Here is a 20,886-nt window from a genome sequence, read left to right on the forward strand (position 1 = left end):
GGAAATGGCTCAGCTATATGTGTTCAACTCCACTGTGCCTTGACGTTTCGTGTGAAGAGACCAGTGGGAGGACGTGTAAAAATGCATAGCAACAGACTCTTTCTCTACTGTTCTCTCTCTCTCTCACACACATATACGCACACACATATATGTAGAGACAAATAAATACACGCCTGCACAGATAGAACACATAACACCCCTCCACACACACACACACACACACACACACCCCTAACACAAGGCTCAGTGGAATCAAAATGGGTCCATATTAAAGATTACACCCTTGGGCAAATGATGTAAATGGTATCACACAACAGGAGTCAGCCTCAGTTTGTGAATCACCGGCAGCAGTTGTGAAGAAAACATGTGCCTCTGCCTGCCCAGCTGCACTCCTCACACAAGTCACAGGCTTGGTCTGGAAACTTGATGCTCTGTGTGCTGGTGTGTGTGTGTGTGTATTGCCATTTCAGAGTCGCACTTCTGTGGCAGCCCACTGCTACTCAGCCATCCCTGTCATCATACCTGATCACGCCTGTCTGTCAAACCATTCTGATAAAATTCCTACAAAAGAGGGGAGGCTTACGAACACAGGCGGTATCCATTTCCCTCACTGAAACACAGGATGGTGCCTTTGCGGCAGCGTAGAGTGCGATTTGCCTGTTGAAACCCTGCAATTCTATTTAAGGCCATCCCACACACAGTGGGAGAGGAGCAGAAATGTGTCACCCTTTAATTACAGCTTTTCAGGTCCTTGTGAAATTTGTGCTTCTGTAGGTAAGAGAGAGTCCTACTTTGGATTTCAGGAGCACACCTCCAGCAATTAGCGCATCAGGAACATGAACAGTAGTATGTGTGCGTGTGTGCGTGTGTGTCTGTGTGTGCGTGTGTGTCTGTGTGTGTGTTTCCTTTATTGCCTTTTTCTTGTTGGGATCCATAGTGCCTTTACGTGAAAATGTTGTCCTTCTAGGTATTGACAACAACACCATATGAGTGATGCAGATAGCCGATTTGAGTGTGTGTTATGTTCCCAATTATATCACCAATTTTGTCTTCCACTCTGAGCGTTTCTCAGTCTGTTCTGCCAGCTGAACCACAGAGCTTTATTCCTATAGGGTCAACCCCTTTCAATTAATTTCTTGTTAGTCCTGATCCAAATAAGCTGCAGTAAGAATTTAATCCTCATAACTGGATTATGAGCTGATTGGCACTACATGAGAGCTGTTTGTTATTGAAATGAAGGGTTACATATTTCTGGATTTGATGGCGTATTGACAGCCACTCCTAGCTGAACAGTTAATGAATGGCTGTGCCATTAAAATCTGAATTTTGTTGTCACAAAAAGGATGATTATTTCTAGTGTCTATCAGGAGACAAGATCTAACTCTATTGGCTGTTTCTTTATGAGTGTCCTTGACAACGATTTGCCACGCAGGCCTCAGAGAGCCATTGAACACACAAAGCGCACACACACACGAAACACACACACACACACACTTCCCCTTCTGTGCACATGAAGATTAAGGAACAAGATGGTGGAATGAAGGACACTGAACTTGCTTGAAAGATTGAAATTTACATTATTTCAACTCCTTGGTGGGAGCTAATCTGACAAAAAAATCTGTTATCTTCAGTCATCTATTCTATTTTCTCTCTTCCTCAAATGCATTGACATACAAACTACTTTGTCATCTCCTGCATTCGTATTGCTACATTTAGATAAGCGAATAACATATTTCGTGTGGAGCCTATTGCTCAGTTGCCACGCTGTTATTCTTTTCATTACATGGGTGTATATCTGAGATAGTGGGCAAGAGTTGCTGTTTTTACTCAACAGGCTGACTCCATGGCGACCGTCTCCCGTGCCATTATGCTGTATGGAGGGTTACTGCCTTGTGGCACACTTGTTCCCCCACTGTGTAAGATAATTCCCCTGTCATTACAAAGGAAGGTTGGAAGTTTAAGGATTGGGAGGTATAGAGGTATAGGTGTATGTAGGCAGTCATATGTGTGTGTGTGTGTGTGTGTGTGTGTGTGTGTGTGTGCGAGCATGTGTGTCTGGAAACCTTTATTATTAATCAGGGATAACCATGAGTTCAGCAGGGGAGGGGAAAGAGGCCAAGGGTTGACATTTCAGGCTGTTGTAAGTTCAGTAGGGAGGCTCACACACCAGTGTCAGGGGGGCAGTAGGTTACTGTTTCAGTCCTGCCCACCACGCTTTGTTGTGTCACTATGAATCTGTATGAATGCTTTGAAACATTTGCAAAAGGGCATCACATTATGGCTTTTTTCTAAACGAAAATCATAGTCTCTTTTTTTTTGTTACATCTGAGCTGGACCTGCTGACCCTTTTGGAAACTCAGAAACTGGTAGAGGTGAAAAGGATGATTTCATCTGTCGTTTGGCCCATAAAATTGATTACATCAGTCCATTATGTAATGTGTGTGAGTTATGATACGAGCCAGCAAATTAGTATGATTGTGCGGCCTTGAGAGCCAGCATGAAGGATCCCAATATCAGTTAATGAAGCTAATAATGATCAATTGGATTTCAAAGCATATCGGTGTGATTTTTGTTTTGGAAAAGCAAAACTATTATCTGATGAATATCCAAACCCTCCTGCTTTAGTTTTTGGTCGATGTGGAAGGCTTCCAGGCAAATAATTACCATTATCTCTAAGAATGATTAGGAGAGTAATAATAAGGAAGAAGAGCAGCTTTTGAGTTTTTTCCTCACCATGTATGTTGAAAGAGAAAAGCATGTTCAAAGTAGAAACATGATAAACTAAGTTAATTCAGTGCTGTATTACAGGCAAACAAATATTACTAAAGTGACTTAGTTAACTATTTTAGAGCTGCAATGATTAGTCGATTGATCAATTAGATCAACATAAAATTAGTTTGATAATTGATTAATTGTTTTTGATTGATTTCTAGGTACTTTAATGTGAATATTTCCTTAGTTAGTCCTCTTTGACAGTAAACTGATTTTCTTTGGGTTATGGACTGTTGGTTGGGACAAAGCAAGATACTTTAGGTTGCATTTTGAACTTTGGGAAGCATTTTATAGGCCGACAACTAAGAGAAAATAATTGACAGATTAATCCATAATGAAAATAATTGTTAGTTGCAGCCTTAATCTATTTTACATTGGTTTTGTACTGTATTCTCAATTTTGCATTTGGATTCATCTCTCTGTATCACTGGATAATTGTATTGACTTGGCAGCATCTGTAAAATGCACGAGTAAATGGATGAGGCCTGGCTGATAACAAGATACATGAGACAATTCATCACAGGACATCCACTTTCTCAGTCTTTCTGCAGCCAGCCTCCCCAATAAATTTGCATTTCAATTTTGCCATAATTGACCTTTATGTACTTTGTCACATCATGTATTTGTGAGCCACAATATTCCCAATGTCCCAGGGGCATATTGTTGAAGTGTTTGATGTTTTACAGTTTTTCAGGAGGACGGGCCTGGGGGGCAAACTAAACTGCTACTACCTCTTTAACATTCAGAGGATACGTGGAGCCACACACACAGAAAGAGAGAAAGAGAGCGAGAGTGAGCAAAAATGGTATGAGTAAAAAGCTTCAAACCTCCCACTCCATGGCTTGAATATTTCACCGGATATGCTTAGTCTTTGAGAATATGATGCAGTTGAAAATGGTAAAGTGCTGCCATTACCAATGGAGGGGAGTGAATGACGTGACTTTGAATCTGCTGCATCTGATTTTAGTTGTCTCAACCACATAGTTAATGGTTGAACAGCATTCATAAATCCTGAAGTTCTGCCTTCCATCTTACTGCAGCAGAGCACTTGACACACAAAGGGTGATTAATTACTGTATGTTGGACGAATAATTCCACACAGCGGTTGTTTACAATGAAATAATTGCAGACACACAGCACTGAGATTAACTGACAACCAAGAACCTGTCGAGGCGATTAGCATCCTCTTTGGTTCAGCTTTTGTGTATTAAAGGGGATGCAGGAGCAAATTCAAAACTCCTCACCAGTTTTATCGATTGCAGCTTGTAATGTTTAGTGTCTCATTTAATGCTTCAATTCAAAGCACCAGTTAAATATCAATGAAAAGCTTAATAAGACGCTGTCTGCTTTATCAGTTTTTTGGGGTGTTTTAAAGGGGATGATTGTAAATATACAGAACCAGAGAATTTGTCAACCAAGAGAAATTCTAATTACTGCTGACAAACTGTATGTCGGCAACAGAAGGAGATTAAATGTGGACTCTGCATCGCATTTGTTGTCACGGAGAGGATAGTGTTGATTCTGATTGGTTATGCTCTCACTGTGAAGAGTTAATCAAGCCTTGGTCAGGCTCTGTGCTTCAGCCGAGCACCTCCTCTCATGTCAGCTTTTACATAAATAAGAGCTTTTTCTCTCCATCACTCCCTCTCCTTCTTTTTCTCTCATGCACACCCACACAGAGCCTGTCAGAGGCACATGAGGATGGGAGGAGGAAGGAGGGAGGTGGGTGAAGCATGACACGTGAAAAAGGAAAAGCGATGCTCTTAACACTGCATCTACAGCCCTCTATCTATTGTTTCTCTATTTTTTATTTCTCTCTCCGTATGTGTTTCGAGTGTATTTTCTCTTGCTGGAACCTGAGAGGTTGTGGATTTATACGCAGAGCCTCTTCTCTTTGTTCTCAAAATTACCTAATTTGTTATGAAGATCTTCTCTGCTCTGGCTCAGAGATGTTGATTAATCTCAGTTAATTTATGTGTAAATTAAGACACTACTAATTGGATCTAACTGAAGAAGAGGCATATTATGGTAAAACTAAAATCAGATTCAGTGATCATTTACAATATTTAAAACATGATATGCCTACAGCATGTATATTATCCATTATGTAACCCTGCCAGTGAGTATGAAAGAAGCATAAAGATGGTAGATTTGTGCCTCCCGATAAAGACAGATACCAACAAATGAAAATATATTACAGCTCTCTCTTTCTCTCTGTGTGCACTTTATTGTTCTATCAGTAAAATCGTACATTTCATGACACACTTGTAAATGGGTGTTGTTCAAGACTAAGCACACCAACCAGTTGCCACGGCAACTTGCAGAGTTTTTCCAACTGACCTACAGTTGGCTGACTGCTGCCTCACTGAGATACAGTTTGGATGAGTCGTCCTCTCCTCCATTCAACAGTCACTGCGGATGGTTAAAATAGTTATCATCTTTGTCAAATAATTCATATTTCAGTACGGTAACTAATCATTATGAGCCTGAGAAAATAAAAATCAATTTTTCAAACTTAACCCATCACTTGATTGTGCTTGTTTGAGATGTCAGCCATGCAGATTATAACAAAACATTGACAATCAGGGAAATATGCTTATTAGTTAGAATAAAAGATTGACACTACTTCAACGCTAAAATGACTGTATGTTTAAGATTAAGTGATAAATACTTCCAGCAGTCGTCTTAATTGTGACTTTTGGATGTCAGGAGCAAAGAAGGAGGTGAGGTGACATTATTATACAGAAATAAAGTCTGCAGAGGTCTGGGGTGGATGGGTGGGTCAACAAAATGTGCGTTCCTGAACACTAAATCAAAGCCACATCAGACTACAGGTCGTCCTCAGGCATCTTTTAAGTGCTGCCTGACCATAACCACGTAGTTATTGCTGTAACCATGACACACACACAAGTCCTCTAACCTTAACAAAGTACTTATTTCAACCCAAACCATGATCTTTCTTTAGCACTAATTAAGTCATCTTTGTGCCTAAACTAAACCAGGCATCAAGATTTTGGAAGGCACAGATAAATTGTCACCCAGCTGAAAGGAACAGCAGATGAGTAAACGCCCCTATGTGTCCCTGTGGAGTGCGTGGATGGACAAAGTATTTGCATTTAATTTGGATGACTTGCTGTGTTAATATAAGCTACAGCCAGCAGCCAGTTAGCTTAGTTTAGCACAAAGACTGGAAGCAGGGAGAAACAGCTAGCCTGGCTCTGTCCAAGGTGGAACTAAATCTGCCTACCAGCTCCTCTAAATCTCACTTATTACCAAATAATATCTCATTTGTTTAAGCAAAGTAAGAAATTGACGGTGGGTTTGTGTGCAGGACTATTTCTTGGTTCTGAGCAGTTGCCAAGCAACCAGCAGAGACTCCAAGAAGTTACTGGATCCAGCAAGAAATAGCAAAGCAAATAGTGCTGGCTGTAGCTTCATGTTTGACGGACAGTTATGAAAGTGGTATCAGTCTTCTCGTCCAACTCACGGCGAGGAAGTGAATGAGTATATTTCCCATTTTAATTCTTAACATTGACCTTAAGAAGATTCTTAAGATGAGATACCCCATTATAAAAAAGTGACAAATTGTAGACTACAGGTTAAACTGTTATCCAGACAGTGATATTTTAGATCAGTTTAGGATCCTGAATTCAGATCTAGTTTTCTTATTAGAGACAATATTCATATTTTACTGTAATAATCCTGATGCAGTCAAAGATGTATGATCTCACAGAGAGGGGTTATCTCTCCTCTTCCCCTCAACGCTGCAGTAAAAATGCACTTAAAGTCATGAAATACAGGGAGAGAACATTTAGCACTTTACAGCCCACCTTTCCCTTTGAGACAAATGTCAAATATTTTTTTAGTTATTATATATATATATATATATTAAGTGCCAACCCACTTAATAGCTCTGATGATCTAATTGTGGTTTAACGGTCAAAGATTGAGCAGGGACAAAGTCAGGACAGATTGTAAGTTGTTTGAAACTATTCAGAAAACATGTTCAGTGGAAGGAAGAGTAACGCTTTTTAGTTGAGCCAATCACTTCTTCAGCTGATTTCAATGATTAGTTTCTCCTCTCTGGTTGAGGCTGTATTGATTGGTTGGAAAGAGAAGAGAAAGAGTGAAATCACTCGGTCTTACAAGGCACATGATTGTCTATTTGTGTTTTAGACCTTTACACACTGTTAATTACAAAACCCTGAACCTTTTCACAGTTGTGCTAAAAGAGAAAAGCAAACCCATCACTAAGCTACTTTTATTGAGCTTTTCATTGGATATTTTAATGCCTTTCATCACACATCACACATTCTGTTAAATAAACAGATTACTTTAAATAAAATGACTTAATGGATGGCATTAAAGCAGTGTCTCCTGTCTTTCTGCCAGTTCCTCTATTGAAAAAATGATTTCAAAACATTTGTTGAATAAATAACATCAATGGAAGCAGCTTTCTGAGCACAGAAAACTAAACATGGTTCACGTCTATTAAAGAATCTTATCAGGTTGCCTATTAAAGGGGGAAATTATTAACAACACTTGAAAATTGACAGTGCAATCAGCAAAGTCAACCATCTGACTACAGCTCTGTTAAGATGTATGATGAGTATTTATCACAGCATGTGAATGTGAGCACAGTAACAACAAAAGGCTTCATTTCCAGAAAGGCAAGCAAATTACTAAAAATGTAGAAAATTACAAAATAGAGAACAGAAAAACATTTCTTTTCTCCCCAAATATATTAACACTTCTGAAGCATGAATTACCCAAAATTGTGCCTCCCCCAGGAAACAGAAGTTCACAACTTGTCTCTCCTCTCTGCTTGTGTTGCTGGGGAAGAACAGAGGAGTGTGTTATGACTAACCGCTCAGCCTGGCAAGTGTTTATTACGTCAAAAAGTCACACACTCATCAGCAGTCTTCTGTACCAGCTCAATGTGCATACAGTCAAAAGTTTTGGTGCAAAGACAAGCCGTGACACTGAAACAGTTTGACACGAAAGCTGCGTCTTTGTTTAACAATGCACAGTAGAGACTTACATCACATCTTAATAAGTAGGGTGTGAAAGGAGCATTAAGCGGAGCGCTGTTGCATGCAGTGACGCTGTCATCCACTTGACAATAACAATATGTGTGCCAAAGTGGATTTAACATAACCCCACAATGGTTTTACTTATACTGTGCTAGAGAGGAAGAGGACACAACTTCATTGTTAGGAAGAATTTGTAGTTTATCTACATAACTTCTTACAAAATCACACAATTTTAAAAGATTGACTCTAAAATAAAATAGAAGGTTGATGACTTGCTGATGATGTCCTCTTTTTCACAGCATTATCATAGCAGGTAAAACACAGGTGTAACTAATAACATTAATCTGTGCTCCATCTTATTGACATTCCCTACTTAGCCAGGTCAGAGAGTCAGCATGCACATTTACTATTCATTAACGCAATTTGTTAAAGCTATGGTTTTCCTGCTATGACATGTCAAACTGTCCTCCATGGAAAAACCTTATTAAAAACATCTTCAAAGGAATACTCTTTAATTTTGAAGGATTATGCTCTTTCTTACCTGGACTTAGAAGATAAGATCAATATATTTTCATCTCATTGCTCAATACAGAGTAGCTCTATGACATGTTTAACCTAGCTTAGTAGAGACACTGGAAGCACAGGGAAACGACTAGCATAGCTTCCTACATATCCAATCTCTCATGTACATATTGTGTCTTGGGTATCAATAAATCAATCAATCTTTATTTATATGTATTATAATCACAACAAAAGTCATCTCAAGGCACTTTCACATACAGCAGGTCTAGACTGTACTCTTCTATTTAGTTCAAAGACACTCAACGTGCCTACATGAGCAAGCACTTTGTGACAACGGCCACGAATAACTCCCATTTTACGGGACGAAACTTGACGCAGAATCGGGCTCTAGGTGGGCGGCCATCTGCCTTGACCAGTTGGGGTATTAGGTGTATTTAACACTTGTAACTAAACAAGACATTGATGGGAACTTACACACACTGGTGTTATTTCCTAACAAACAATAGCTGGGCCTGTTGCAACTTCTTTGTCAAACACTGTATATAAATACACACATAGAATGTTTTAATGCCCCACTTTAGGGGTTTTGCCTTCCACGCTCTGGAAACATGCCGTGCTAACTCGGACAGACGTGAACCTAGTGCACACTTGGTTTAATACAAGCTACATTAGCTAAGGGCAGATATCATAATCAAGTAACATTAATCTTGCAGAAATATTGCAAAAAATAGCCCAACTCAGTGCAAGTCCCGGAGCTGAATAGAGCAGTAGATAAGCTAACTGTCAATCAACGCCCAGACAGCAGATATCAAAGCAATTCTTTTTAACAGATCAATCATTTTCAAAATGACCAGCACACTCATTAGAGGGCCAAAATGTAGAGATTGAGACTGACTGAAAATTATTGACTTCGTATTTCTGGAGAGAAGTTTATGATTTTGAATGAGAGTCTATTAGAGCCAGCATCGTCAGTGGTATCGTACTTTAAGTACTCAACTTTGCACATTTTCCTATATTTAAACAAAACCTAGTTGATTAGTGTGTATTACTGGCTAGCATGCTAGCATACATGAGACAAAATGAAAATAGGGCAGTTTTAGAGCGATTTAGAAGCTTATTTTTCATCCTGCCTTCAAAGCCACAGACTATCATCATGACACATTAACTCTGTAGCTGATAGGTGCCCACTGAGCTACCAAGATTATAGAGAATGCTTTTTAGCCCTAATTTGTTGCTCTGACATGTCAAAATGTCTGCTGTGAGAATGGAAATTAATAAGTAATTTTCCCCTCTAATATCTTTTTTTATGTAGCTACCAGAAAGACAACAAACAAGCATATTTCCAAAAACGTTTGTCCTTGGACAAGGAGGTACATTTAGGCACTGTAGATGCTATCAATTAAATATAAATACACTTGTCTCTATGACACAGAGGAAGGAAAAGGAAATGAATTTAAATGTCAGAATGTAGTTAGGATTCATATCGCCAACTTAAGTCATGTATGAACAGATGTCTAACTGGCGCAACAGGCTGCAGGTTTCCCAGCAGGCACACTCTAACTCAGCCTCCATACACTAATGAAGCACAGCTTCAGGCCAGACCGGAGGCTCAAGGTTACATACCTGCGATCTCTTCTCACAAAGAAATCAGCAGCACCCATCTTAGAGAGATAAACAGTACTCAGCTCTGCTTGGATGGAGGCTGACTCACTGGCTCAGTCTGTGGAAATGTCGGCTGTTCCTTGGCCACTGCTTAAGCTCTGGTTTCCTGTGATTTCTAATCTGCTTGAAACAGTGTTGCTCTCCGAAACCACCAGAGAATACCTGAGAAATCATTTTGAATCAGAAAATGTCAGAGCCTGTTCGTACTTAAACACAGATCATCGGGGAGTGTTTTTTTCCCAGTAAACTGGTTTGACCTTGATACCTGACCTACAGACACACAAATATGATACATTACAGCAAGTTCAATAATCACTGTGTTTTTTAAAACTCATATCAGGCTCTGACATCACTATTGTGTCCTTTACTTCACACTAATTGACTCTCTCCACTCATCAGCGTTGTGATGTAAACAGATATCATTCTTGCTTCCGTTGCTGGCTCACTACATATTCAAGCTGCCTGCATAATGAGTTGCATTTTATCTTCATACGTTGATGGTTGAGGCGATACCTAGCCCTATTAATTATTCATGTGTCAGAAAATATGTGCAGCAAGATGTAGGAGAACATTGAACTGATCTTGAATCCATACATTCGAGTAAAGTATTGAATGCAGATACAGCAGCTGATAATGATGTGTTTGGATTGCTCTGCTGCTGTGATATTATTTAAATCAATTTTTAAGTGATGTCTGCAGCACAGCTCAGTCACTCAGTCAACCCCTTTGGTCCAGACTGAAATATCTCAGCAGCTATCAAATGGATTGTACGACAGTCATAGTTCCCAGAGGATGAAGCATGATCACCTAATGTTTTACCTTGTGACACCATGAAATTTGTGTGAATTCTGAATTGAAATGAATTATGTTTGATACCTTTATGTCCAGGACATCAAGATTGTTATCACACTGGTAAAATTTACGACATTCCCATCAGCCTCAGCTTTGCTTTTAGTGCTAATTAGCAAATGGTATCATGCTAACACACTAAACTAAGATGCATGCTAATATGCTGCTTACATTTACCTCATAGCATCACTAATGGTGCCATTCAAGGTATGTTGGAGTTATTGTAATTACAACTAACAACCTAATCACAATACTCAAACCCAATTACAATGTATTGTAATTAGGACTCAGAAAGAGCTCCAATATATCTAACTTGACACTTAATAATATGTCACTTAATGGCATTTAATAAATCTCTGTGTATGCATGTGTATGTGCAGGCATAGTATGCATGTCTATATATGATAATATATATAGGCTCACAAGTATATTTCTTACTTATTTAAAAAAAGAAAGCTTACTTAAATACAGGCCTTTTGATTGTAAGATTGAGACTATGACTTTTCCAGCATTAAAGCTGCAAGTAAAACATGAATAAAAGTGACGTTTAATATAATAAAACTCAAATTTAAAGTCCCCTGCCACTCGAAAATGTTGATTGTTACTTCACAGTTGATGTTTTTACAACCATACAAAGCTAGAATGGCATTCATACCTTGAATGCATTTAACAGATTTGGACCACCAATGGTTTTTTTCCTGTATGTGAGAGCATGAGAAAAATGTATTGTTCATAACTTACATATTTTCTATAGCTGTGGTGCACCTGATGTTCACCGTCAAATCAATCAATAGCCTAAAATGCTACGATTTTGCCATCTCCCATTTTTTTCCTCTCTTTTCTCTATCTCTCATTCTCTCTTCTGCCTTTTTCATCAACAGGAATACCTGTGTCCATTGAAGCAGTTTGTGTAGAGGAGCATGTTGTGACAGCCATGTCTCTGGAGATGGAGAAGACCATCACCAAGCTGATGTACGACTTCCAGAGAAACTCGACCTCTGATGATGACTCTGGATGTGCACTGGAGGAATATGCCTGGGTTCCACCTGGCCTCAGCCCTGAACAGGTACACCAGCTCCAAAATCTCTTCTCCTCAGATATTCACTTCACATTCAACACCCCTTCCCCGTCGTGCCTCATTAGCTAATGCTTATTTTGGTCTGACAAAGCCAGACCATATCAAATTGAACCAAATCGGTCAGAAGAATTTAATTAGTCGGACGATAAAGTATCTGTGGCATTTTCCTAATAATCCAGAGATGGAAAATTCACTGATCTGAAAACAAGACAATGGATCATTATTGTTTCAGTCTCTTTGGGTTGAAGAAGAGGACAAGAGAAAAGGTGCAGGGAAGACATACAAATCACTCCGACTGAGCTGCCAGGCGTTTCACGGAAGAATAATTGTAAAGACATTTCTGAGCTGCCAGTGTTAAAGCTAACACTGTGTAGGAATCAAGTTCACAGTCAGAATGACAACCATGACTAAAATCCTGAAAAGTAACCACAGGCTGATTAGCTGATTGCATTGTTTTGGAGAACAGATGTGACGCAATGGTTGAAACATCTGATTCACGTTTATGAAATGTATGAGGTTATGTTTGTCCAGGTGGAGTCCCCTTGTACATATAGAAACAGTAGAACTTTCCCTGATCACTATCAAGAATATATAAAAATATGAGAGAATATGTCAGTTTGGAGCTGTGTGCACATTTTAATTTTTCCATTTAAGAATGGTTTTGGTATGCTAGCCATCGATTTGTTCTGTATTTTCGTGTATCCTTTCAGATTTAAAACCCAGAGGAATGGAAGTAATTTGAGACACTGAATGTTTGGATGAATCTAATTGAAACTGTGTGGCAATGTGTTTATGTATTCAGGTTCCACAATTCCCTGTCTGGACTCATTTGCAGTTTAAACGCCTTTTAATTGCATGCATGACCAAGCTAATGTAATCAATTGTGCATATCCAGAAGAAGATGTTTTCTCATCATCATTTTTTATTTCTGTCCACTGTTTTTGTCAGTTGTGGCTTAAGATAAACATGGCTCTGCTCAACTATATTGGGTATAAACACTTCTGTCTTTATTTAGTGAGTGCAGCACTCTAATACAACAGGCCCTGTTAACAGATGACAGGCTGGGGTGATAACAGTCATTTTCTCCAGTCAGCCATCTTGACAGGATGCTGAAAAAGGCTACAGCCTCTCTCATTGAGCAGGAGGTGTAGACAATTGTAGCTGCCTGTTGTGTTTTTTAATGCACATGAATGTAACGATTTCTAAGCCTGTCACTTGTTGTTTCGCTCTGTTCAATGTCATTAATCTAATTTGCATTTTGAAAGAAAAGCATAATTTCATGTAGTACAGTTCATTGAGTCATGATTGGCTTGTTGAAATGTTTTATTCCTCATGTTTCTGACAAAATGTTCTTATCTTAGGACTAATGACCACCTCTGACCCAGTATTTTAATTGATCATATGATTGTGGCAAAATAGCATGATAAAGGATATTTTTCCTCTTTATCATTCTTCATTATCTAAAACTATAATATTTAGTATCTATTAATGTCATGTTAAGAGCTTGATAATACAGAATGTGGTAAAAGAAAGCATTTTATGTATCTTTGACCAAATTACAAAGAGCTCAAAACAGAGAGGAGCTACTGAGGAGAGTATGTTTCACTGATATACATGTAGTTGTCCTTCATAGCTGACCTGTTTCCCATTTAAAGATCAAATTCTGGAAAAGAATTCCTCACGTCAAACCATCTAGAGCAGCAAAACTGTCATGAGGCTCAGTGTCACTCTTTACATTGTAGAATAAATAAATATGTGAGAATCTGAGGGGTGGCAGTCTGAGATGCTCTTCCTTTCCCTTTCACTCTCCACTCCACTGATTATGTAAATTGGATTACAACAACTTCAGCAAAATAGATATTTACACTGCATTGAACACTGGGCCACTTTGTGTCAAAGGCTGTTGTACTGAAATCAGAGACAACTGACAAGATTGTTTTCCATCCCTTCAGTGTTCAAACACCAACCAAGGTTTTCTGTATTTCACCCATTAACATGCAAATACAAAAGGATGTTTAGGCCTTGGATACCAAGTCCTGCTGCATCATGAATCATAATTGTAATACAATTTCCTTTAAGGAAGCTGAATCAGCTTCTGAAAAATGTAAGAATTTGCTTCTGTTCAAGGTTGTTTCTGCAGCAGCAGCACAGAGCTCACACTCTTTCAATTCCAGACACTAACACCAAGGACTGCCTTGATGGAGGAAAAAACAAAATGTTATTCACATGAAGAACATTATAAATTAATTTGAAAGTAATTTCAGTTTAATTTAGGTTGGGTGTGTTGCCATAAAGTAATGAAATGAGGTAGAATATGTAAAAATATTCAACTCAACATAACAGATGCTTCATAATTGAACATTAAGTTTTATCAGAACTGCATATTTGTGTCATTTGTTTCAGGTTCATCAATATTATAACTCCTTACCAGAAGAGAAGGTCCCTTATATAAACAGCCCTGGAGAGAAATATCGTATCAAACAACTTCTTCACCAGTTGCCACCACATGACAATGAGGTGAAACATGTTTTTTAATAGCAAAATTCTGTCACACCTTAGTACATTACAAATGTATTGGTATTATGACTTCCAGTAGTTCAGGAGCATTCTGGTTTTGAATACAAATGTGACATCTGCGCTTGAACTGATGATGAACCGTGTTCTTCAGGTACGTTACTGTAACGCAATGGACGAGGAGGAGAAAAGAGAGCTAAAGCTCTTCAGCAACCAACGGAAGAAGGAGAATTTGGGCAGGGGCAACGTCCGTCCTTTCCCCCTCACCATAAATGGGGCCATCTGTGAAAAGGTAAAACCAATAACTAATTTTTCTTCCTTTTGCTCTGTTGTCCTCCTTTTCATTTATATTTTTGGATTTACTCACCCGGGCTTCTTTTTGATGTTTCATCAGATGGATGAAACAGATAAGAAGTAGAAAATACTTCAATCTTGCATCCTAATTTCTTCAAGAAGAATTATATCTATTTAACTCTGCATGACCTACAGTTTATATTAATCTTTTTTTCTCATGCTTTTCTCCCACCCCTAATTGATCCCTTTTGTCCACTTCTCATCTCTTCCCTTCACTCCTCTCTGTTTTTGTCCTTTCCTTTTTTTCTTATCCTTTCCCTTCCTTCTCCTCTCCTCTCCTTTCCTACAGTGTGGTGGTCAGATAAACGGAGGGGACATTGTGGTTTTTGCTGTGAGGGCGGGTCATGGAAAATGTTGGCACCCTCATTGCTTTGTCTGCAGCATGTGTGAGGAGCTATTGGTGGATCTCATCTACTTTTACCAGGATGGCAAGATCTACTGTGGCCGGCACCACGCCGAGAGGCTGAAACCCCGCTGCTGTGCCTGTGATGAGGTGCGTCTGTCTCGGCCTGGAGCCTTGCAGGGTTGGAAATAGCTGAATGGCTCCTTGCTCAGAGACTTGAAATTGGTCTGGAGTGAAAAGATGTCTCAGCATTCTTGCCATTATACAGAAAGTCTGCTTGTTTGTTTTACCATAAAATGTGGCACGCAGGCATGACATACAGTAAAAATAGCTCTGGTAAGCATAGTGTACCATCAATATGATGACACATGCAGTAACTCAAGTGTCATATCTGTTTTATTTCCCTTAAATCATAGAAATAGTTATGTACAAGTGATGCTAGTGTTGCTACTAATGATTATTCACATCATCAATCACTCTGCCAATGGTTTTCTCTATTAATTGATTAATCATTAAATTTATAAAATACAGTAAAAAGTTGGAAAGAAAACCTATCCTAGTTCTGAGTCCAAGATTCTTTCAACCAACTGCCCAAAACCTAACAATATTCAACACAGAAAAGCAGCAAATCTTTGTATTTGAGATGCTGGAACCAACAAATTTTTGCTTGAAAAATTACTGAGATTATTAATTCATTAATTGACCAAAGCAGTTGCCTAATCACTGCAGCTCTAACTGATACCTATCTGATATGACACAAGGATTTCTGCTAGCTGGAAAACTGGAGGATAGTAAGACAAATTTCTTTTATGATAACAATTTGAGGTTGTTGGGGGGGTTTTGTTTCGTTTTTTGTGACAAGTAATTATGTGACATTCAATTTTGAATGGTTGCAAGATGCTTAACGGGATAAGAAAGAAGAACAAACTGTTTTGCTCCACAAGATATTTATTTACTCATTGACATATGTCATGTGTGAAGAGAGGTAGCAAGTAAGCATTGCTTCTAAAAGGTCATGGGGAAAAAAGTTTAGGGGCCATCATCCTGGGGATAACAAATAAATATTATGAAAAAAATAACTGGCCGAGGATAGAGCCTTGAGGTACCCCAAACATCATCACTACCCAGTAACTTCTTAAACAGCAACATTAAAAGTCATCTTTGCAAATTTGCAAATGTAAAACGAGCTAATATTCATCTTTTGCTTAACATTAATTCCAACATTTCATTTAACTCAATTAAATCTCTGTGTTGAATGTCTCTGCTGATGAATATAATATCTGGCTCATGCAGATTATCTTTGCCGATGAATGCACCGAGGCAGAGGGCAGGCACTGGCACATGAAGCACTTCTGCTGCTACGAGTGTGAGACCACCCTCGGCGGCCAGCGCTACATCATGAAGGACGGGCGGCCACACTGCTGCAATTGCTTTGAGTCCCTTTATGCAGAGTACTGTGATGCATGTGGAGAACACATAGGTATTACACATGTTTCCTTTTGGGGTTTTATTTTTATTGTTGTATCAAGACTTTTAACAAACATAAACTGTTACAAAAACACATGGACATGTTTTTTTTACACTAACATCATAGAAAACCTTTAACAGCTATTTATTGTGAGTGTGGCTATAATCAGCCTTGTGTGCCACAGCTGTGAAGAGGCGGAGTCAGTGCAGTGAGATGTGGATGGTTATTATCATCACCAAGCTCCAATAACAGTGAAAGAGTGTGTTTCAGAGGATGGGCCCATGTTGTATCCAGATGGGAGCTGTGAAAGATGATTACTTCCTTCAGCTCAGAAACAGGGCTGCTGAATTTTATGTGTGATTTCTTACAAATCCGGCAGTCATGTATGGGCATAGACTCACAAATGGTTTTGCTTTTAAATGGGGGGGGGGGAAGCTCAGTTTGTAGAAAATGACTCCATTATATCAGGCAAAAATGAGTTTAACCTAATGGCTAAAATCAGACTGTGGGCTGTGTTCATTAGCAGCAGCAGACTTTGTAAAATAACATTTTACCATTTTTCAGCAGTTAAAGCTGGAACCCTTGAGTATTTACTAATAAACTTTCTTTCTGGTATGTTATGTATTAATGTTGTGTGTTTCACCTAAGGCATTGACCAAGGCCAGATGACATATGATGGGCAGCACTGGCATGCGACTGAGGAATGCTTTTGCTGTGCTCGTTGCAAACGCTCTCTGCTTGGCCGTCCCTTTCTGCCAAAGCAGGGACAAATCTTCTGCTCACGGTCCTGCAGTGCTGGACAGGTAGCTGATCAACAAATGAGTATTATGAACATTATTGAATTGTTATATTGTTATATATTTTAGCAGGACAAATTTTTCAGTATGACCATACATATTAGCAGTTTCCTAATTGTACTAATGTGTTGCTATCAGGATCCAGATGAGTCCGACTCCTCAGACTCAGCCTTCCAGAGCGCCCGTTCCCGTGAGTCCCGCCACAGCACCAAGATTGGGAAAAAGGAGCGCAGGAATGCTGAGCAAGAGCGGCGTAGTGCTGAGGCCCGCCAGTCAGCTCCTCCACCCATGCCCGACCGTCTGTCAGCTGAAATTGATCCCTTGTCTGTTCAGATGGACCGTTTAAGCCTCTCTTCTAGCCAGACCCCGAGCAGGACACCTAACCGTACACCCAGCCGTACTCCAAGCCGTGCCCCAAGTCTTAACCAGGTGTGGATGAGCCGGGATGATCCCTACGTCCCTGCTGCTGCTTATGAGGGCCCCCAGCGGGAACCCTCCCCTACCACTACATCTATACATCTGCTGGGTCAGTGTAACCCTAGGCAGGGCTACAATCCCAACGCAAATCCTCATCCTCCAGCCCAGACTCCTGCCAACCCAGGTAAGAGGCCTGACTCCTGGGGGAAGGAACAAGGCAATGCCAAGAGGACCCCTATGGCGGCCCTGAGAGGCCACTCCTTTAATGAAAACTGGATCCACCACAGTCAGGATGAGTTCAGGCCCAACAAGCTACGTACCCAGATGAGTTTCAATGAGATGTCTAGCCAGAACCAGGGTTTCTCTGACAAGAGGAGCATCAGCCTACATGGATTCCAGAGAGATGGCAGGCCCCCGCTGACCAGGAGGAACCCCATCAATGCCATGAGCTTCAATGAGCCTCTCACTCCTCTAGAACAGACTCCTCGTGGATCCATGGACTCCCTCACCATGTCCAATGCCACAGGTACAGTCTGATAAATCATACAATGTGATCAAATATAATACAAATCCAAATTGTATGAAAATCTGACATGTGATTATTTGTTATTTTAGCAGGTAACTCTCTGGACGGGGGCAGTAGGCGTCAGGAGCATTTGTCAAGGTTCTCTATGCCTGACTTGAGTAAGGACTCAGGTGTGAATGTGTCTGAGAAGAGCAATATGGGAACCCTCAGCTCCTCAGTCCAGTTCCACAGCACAGAGTCACTGTCCTCCTCTCGCCCCTACAACAACAACATGTACACTCCACTAAGAGTAGGCTACCCGCTGCAGTACTGGGACGGCCCACAACCACTGGGCTTCGACAGCAAAGGTCGTGTCGGGGTTATGGGCAGCAGTGGGAACCTGCGGATGGCTCCAATGAGCGACAGGATGCCCCGTCGACGTATAAACGGGCAGGAACCCGTAACCCAGCAGCAACAGCCACAACCAAGACGTCGCAAACACCATCGTGGAAACCATGGTAATGGGCAGCACCGCAGTGGCCGCCACCACAAACGCTCTCGCCGTTCTCGCTCTGATAACGCCCTACACTTGGTGGCGGACCGGCCTGCTCAAATGTTGGAGCCACCCTACCGCCGCGTTCAGGAGGATTATGATCGCTTCCCCTCCGGTCATGCTGCCCGGGAGTTGTTTGGTCTGGAGCCAGGCGCCTACAGACAACAGCCCCATCGGCCCTGCCCCCGCACTACTTCTGATCTCACCCTACAGAATGCTGGCTGGCAGCCTGTGGGGCTAGGTGGGCCATGCTGGGGCGATGGGTACATGGAAGCTGCTGACCCCTGGTGCTCCAGCTGCTCCTCTTCTTCTGAGTCTGAGGGAGATGAGGGTTATTTCCTGGGTGAACCAATCCCTCGGCCCGTGCAGCTGTGCTACATCAACAATGAGGAGCTGCGCCATCGCTACAGCCCCTCTGGGATAGTTGGCCATCATGGACCTCTGCATGGGCCGATTCATGGCCAGCTGCACAACCGCCAGAGAAGGAAGAGCAAAAACTGCATAATTTCATAGATATGAGCAAAAAGAGGGTAAGGGATTAAGCAGGAGAGTGAAAGAGATGAGAGAGAGAGGTAAGGAGACGTTAAAAGCAACAGAGAGTAGGAACAGAGGGAGTGGGAAGGTGAGAGTGAGACAGCTGACACAGAGTGAATAGAGTGTTTGTCTATGAGTTTGTGTGTCTGCGTGTATGTGTGTTGGGGTTGAAGCGAGAAAAAGGCCTATTTTTCGTGCTTGTGAGCTTACACAACTCTACACTGGGTAGTGTTTGTGCACACCTACACAGAATGATCTAATCATAAGAGGAAGCTCAGCTGGCTTACACAACAGAGATGTTTACAATGATGGAGATCAAATTCGATGATGGTACCAGGAGGCACCGATGAATCTGACTACTAAATACGACTGTGGTTGAGGTAACATGATGTGTGTGTGTGTGTCTGTGTGTGTATCCATGTTACAGAGAGATCGAACTATTCCATTACAGTTTGAAAAGGGAAGTAAAACTGCAGTGATCTGACTGTTCATGTCGCAGCTCAGTGACCCTAGCCCTGGGCAGTAAACTTATTCTATGTGGACAAACCAGAAATTGTGTTGGGATAGTGAAAGCTACGTGCTAGATTCCAAGCTATGTCATTGTTTACCTCAGTGGAATCCAAATGCTGCTGGAATATAGTGTTGGCTCGCTAGCCCGGTTATCACCTTGTACAAATAGTCTGTTGAACCTTGTGCTCTACATAGCCAGCTCTCCATGCTTTACCAAGGACAGAGCGCCCAATAGCCTCTGCTCCTTGACCATTCAGGCACAGTAACGTCAGGTATGGTCCCGTTTTCTCTTCTGCAACATGCTTTGTTTTTTTGAGAGTTACTTATAGATGAGTAAGAATAAAAATAATAATGCTAACAATAATAATAATAATGCAAATAATAATTATACAAATATTAAAGAATAATACCTGTTAAATGTATATATAGTAATAAACTTAATAAAGTAATGGATGTAGTAATGTAAATGTCATGTACATATGGTCTTAAATATTTATATATTTTGTAACTAAAGAATCATTATTTGTATAACATGATGTAGAGATAGGGAGACTTGCATGTCAATTTGTTGTTGTTGTCTCATACTGAAAATAAAGTGTACTTCAATGAACAACCAGCAAGTTGTATCTCATACTGAGTTCTCCGGTTGGTTGTAACTGACCTCTGACCTGTTACCTTGAGTTGAGACTCTTGGTTCGTCCCATAAAAGGATGATGTAGTTTGTTCACTCAAAAAAGTCACCATTAACGATGTACACTATTGTACCATTATGCAATGCACAAAAGAAATGGAGGAGATGCTCACAATTGCAAATAAATAAATAAATTACAGATGTTGCTACGACAGCTAGAGCGATATCTAAGAATATGAAAAATACGTATTACAACTTATGTGAACAGTTTTGCAAGTCTGTCTTTAAACAATATTTAGGTGCCTGAATAAACACTGAATCAGGCTTTATCTAGCTGTAATCAT

At 40.3% G+C, this 20,886-nt stretch overlaps 1 protein-coding gene across 1 annotated transcript; it reads left to right on the top strand.

Annotated features, from left to right (window-relative positions):
- The first annotated feature begins 3,411 nt into the window (after positions 1-3,411).
- On the top strand, positions 3,412-19,380 carry LOC128357274 (prickle-like protein 2). The gene is made up of 9 exons (XM_053317589.1): positions 3,412-3,427; positions 11,753-11,904; positions 14,320-14,433; positions 14,585-14,722; positions 15,074-15,277; positions 16,421-16,607; positions 17,244-17,398; positions 17,531-18,335; positions 18,428-19,380. The coding sequence occupies exons 2-9, from the start codon at positions 11,773-11,775 to the stop codon at positions 19,378-19,380; spliced, it is 2,688 nt and encodes an 895-aa protein (XP_053173564.1). The 5' UTR covers positions 3,412-3,427; positions 11,753-11,772.
- The last annotated feature ends 1,506 nt before the right edge of the window (positions 19,381-20,886 follow it).

Source organism: Scomber japonicus, chromosome 4, assembly GCF_027409825.1.
Source record: "Scomber japonicus isolate fScoJap1 chromosome 4, fScoJap1.pri, whole genome shotgun sequence".
NCBI lineage: Eukaryota > Metazoa > Chordata > Actinopteri > Scombriformes > Scombridae > Scomber > Scomber japonicus.

Coding starts and splice junctions, on each gene's coding strand:
- LOC128357274 (XM_053317589.1), top strand. CDS start 11,773: ATGTCTCTGGAGATGGAGAAGACCATCACCAAGCTGATGTACGACTTC. Junction 14,434..14,584: donor TGCCACCACATGACAATGAG/GTGAAACATGTT, acceptor CGTGTTCTTCAG/GTACGTTACTGTAACGCAAT. Junction 17,399..17,530: donor GGTCCTGCAGTGCTGGACAG/GTAGCTGATCAA, acceptor TGTTGCTATCAG/GATCCAGATGAGTCCGACTC.